This window comes from Trifolium pratense, linkage group LG2, assembly GCF_020283565.1.
Source record: "Trifolium pratense cultivar HEN17-A07 linkage group LG2, ARS_RC_1.1, whole genome shotgun sequence".
In the NCBI taxonomy this organism is placed as follows: Eukaryota; Viridiplantae; Streptophyta; class Magnoliopsida; order Fabales; family Fabaceae; genus Trifolium; species Trifolium pratense.
The window spans coordinates 21,056,501-21,059,588 of record NC_060060.1 but is presented as its reverse complement, the minus strand read 5'-3'; the positions used below and the strand labels follow the sequence as shown (position 1 = coordinate 21,059,588).

The window sequence follows — 3,088 nt, the reverse complement described above, 5'->3', positions numbered from 1 at the left end:
TTTACCCACACGTGGGACACTTATCCATGACCATGTGAGGTACTTTTCGATACAAGTAAGCCGGTCCCTTTCTTGAAACCAAAGACTCGTGATACCATTTGTTGGCGCAACTATTGGGGAGGGTCGAGCGAGGAACATTCACTTTTGTGGCACTTTTTCGTTTGAGCAATACACCTTTGTGAGAGACACTTGTGACTTGTTATATTCTCAACACGAAATTCACGCTTCCGGATCGGCAATCTCGACACCCGAATCATTGATTGATTTGTAATTAATTGAAGCTGATCTTTTAATAGTATGAAATAAACGAACACTACACACACAAAAAAAAAATTTAACAAACTCAATCTATGTAAAATCATTTATCATTTAAATTAAATGAAGAAAAAAAAATGCAAATGGGTTATTTTAAACCAAAAAATAACGTAAAACCACCCTACACCGTTGAATGAAGAAGAAAAACCTAGAGAAAGAAAACTTTGGGCGGGCTCAAACAAAGTAAACAAATTTTAAATCTTTGACCAAAATTAAAATAAGTATTTTGAGGGAAAAGCTATATTATTAAATTTTTGCTAATTTAAAAGCATTTGTCATGCATGGTCAAAAAAAGATCAAAACATATTTTGAATTTTTGACTCACGTTATTAGAGAAAACTTACAGATCTAACAATTATGGAAGAAATTGATAGAAAAATAAATGGGAAAGACATTGAGGGATACAAATTATTTGACTCTATTTTTCTTGCTTGAAAAACCTTCTCATCCAACAACACCACAAAACAGTCATTGGAGGAAGAGAAAGGTTTTGAAAATGGGAAGCACAAACCCCTTCAATGATAATTCTCTCTCCATTTTCAAAAGAATTTTTCATTTGATTCTTTATTTTTTGCTTTCCATATCCCTTATTTGTTTTTACTTCGATCTCTTTTACCTTACTCATTCACCAACTCAACTTATTCATTCTACCACCATTTTCACCTACAATTCCTCTATTTCTTCTTCTCCTCCTTCAAATTCTTCTATAGGTATATATGCATGCTTATTTTATATTTTGGCTACAATATATGGGACCTGGATTATAGCTACCAGACTACTTTCACGCAGTTTCATGCGGTTAATCATCTCGGCAGTTGAAATATATATAATCATACGGTTTAAATTAATTTAGTACTATAATTTAATTAATATTTTACAATTTCAATCTCAACTGTTAATATTTGATCGGACGGTTGCTAGTAATTACCCAATTAATGCAGTAACTACGTTAAATCCGTTTCTTACAATATTATAATCGTGTAAAAAAATTATAATTTTTAGTGAGAATTTTTTTAAATTGGGACCGTTAATTGCAATTTTTTACTTGCAAAAAATTGTGCTTAATTACAGATAGAATTAGTATATATATCTGAAAAACATTATTTGTATAATATCAATTTTTTTTAAGGGACTCAAATATCTACCACTTATATCTTGGACTTCCAAACTCCTTTTAGTCTATAACTCAATCAGTTGAGCTACTCATTCCACTTCTATAAAGTAGCTACAATTGTGTTGATAAAATAGCAAAATGTTTGGTGTTGCGGCCACAAATAAACTTATTTTAAAACCATTAATTATTGTGGATTTTGTCATAAATTCTAACTAGGAATTTGGTATTTAATTATTTTTGTAGGGAAGGACAAGACTTATGATTACAAGAAATCATCTTGCGACTATTCAAATGGAGATTGGGTTAGTGAAATGAGAGGCCCTATATACAATGTCACAACATGTGGCACAATCAAAGAGAGTGAGAATTGCATCACAAATGGGAGACCTGATTTAGGCTATCTTTATTGGAGATGGAAGCCAAATGAATGCAATCTTCCAAGGTTTGAACCAAACACTTTCCTCAAACTCATTAAGAACAAACACATAGCTTTTGTGGGAGACTCATTGGCTAGGAACCAATTAGAGTCACTTCTTTGCATGTTAGCAACTACTTCAACACCTAATCTTATTTACCAAAATGGTAAGGACAATAAATTTCGTAAGTGGCATTTCCCTTCTCATAATGCTAATTTTTCTTTATATTGGTCACCATTTCTAGTACATGGTGTTGAAAGAACAAATGAAGGAAATTATTATAATACAATGTTTTTGGATATTGTTAATGAAATTTGGGCAAGGGATATTGATCAATTGGACATGATTGTTATATCAACAGGTCGTTGGTTTTTGCTTCCTTCAATTTATTATGAGAATGATTTAGTTATTGGTAGCTTAAATTGTCCTAAGCATAATCATACTCAAATGGATTTTTATGGTCCATTAAGAAAGGCTTTAAGGACAACCCTTAATAGTATAATTGAGAGGAAAGTTGCTAAAGGAAACAAAATTGATGTGATTGTGAAAACATTTTCACCAGATCATTTTGAAGGTGATTGGGATAAAGATGGTACTTGTTCAAAGACTAAGCCTTATAGAAAAGATGAGAAGGTATTAGGAGGAATGGAGACTGAGATAAGAAAGATTGAGATTGAAGAAGTTGAAAGTGCTAAGGTAAAAGTTAAAAAATTTGAAGGGATTAAATTTGAGTTATTGGATATAACTAAATTGGCATTATTGAGGCCAGATGGTCATCCAGGTCCTTATATGAATTATTTTCCATTTGCTAATGGAGTTTTAAAATATGTACAAAGTGATTGTGTTCATTGGTGTTTGCCTGGACCTATTGATACTTGGAATGAGATTTTATTAGAGATAATCAAGAAGTGGAAGTAAGATTCTTATAGAGAAGGGTGAGGCATTTCTCATTTATACTTATAACTTACTTTTATTTCAATAATTCCACCATCCATGAGATGGATATTGCATTACAGAATAATAGAATAAGAATTTTTTTTTCTTCTATTGATTAGGAGATTTTAATGGAAAAATTATTGTTTGTTTATTTATCTTTTGCTTAATTGCACAAGGGAAAAAAATATGAGTTAGGACTAAAATTACAACAAATGTAAAAATAGAAGGATAAAAAATTTTGATTTTAAAATAAGAGACTATATTCGTGAGTTTGATATAATAGTGGGATCAAAAGTGCAGTCTTTAT

The 3,088-nt window shown here is 31.0% G+C and overlaps 1 protein-coding gene across 1 annotated transcript; it reads left to right on the top strand.

The window, feature by feature from the left end:
• Positions 1 to 697: 697 nt before the first annotated feature.
• On the top strand, positions 698 to 2,763 carry LOC123904365 (xyloglucan O-acetyltransferase 1-like). Its single transcript, XM_045954040.1, has 2 exons — positions 698 to 1,025; positions 1,673 to 2,763. Exons 1-2 carry the CDS (start codon positions 698 to 700, stop codon positions 2,761 to 2,763), a joined length of 1,419 nt encoding a protein of 472 aa, XP_045809996.1.
• Positions 2,764 to 3,088: the final 325 nt, after the last annotated feature.

Excerpts from the sequence above, each read along its gene's own strand:
- LOC123904365 (XM_045954040.1), top strand. The coding sequence starts at position 698 with ATGGGAAAGACATTGAGGGATACAAATTATTTGACTCTATTTTTCTTG. Across the intron at positions 1,026-1,672 it reads TCCTTCAAATTCTTCTATAG|GGAAGGACAAGACTTATGAT; the intron begins GTATATATGCAT and ends TTATTTTTGTAG.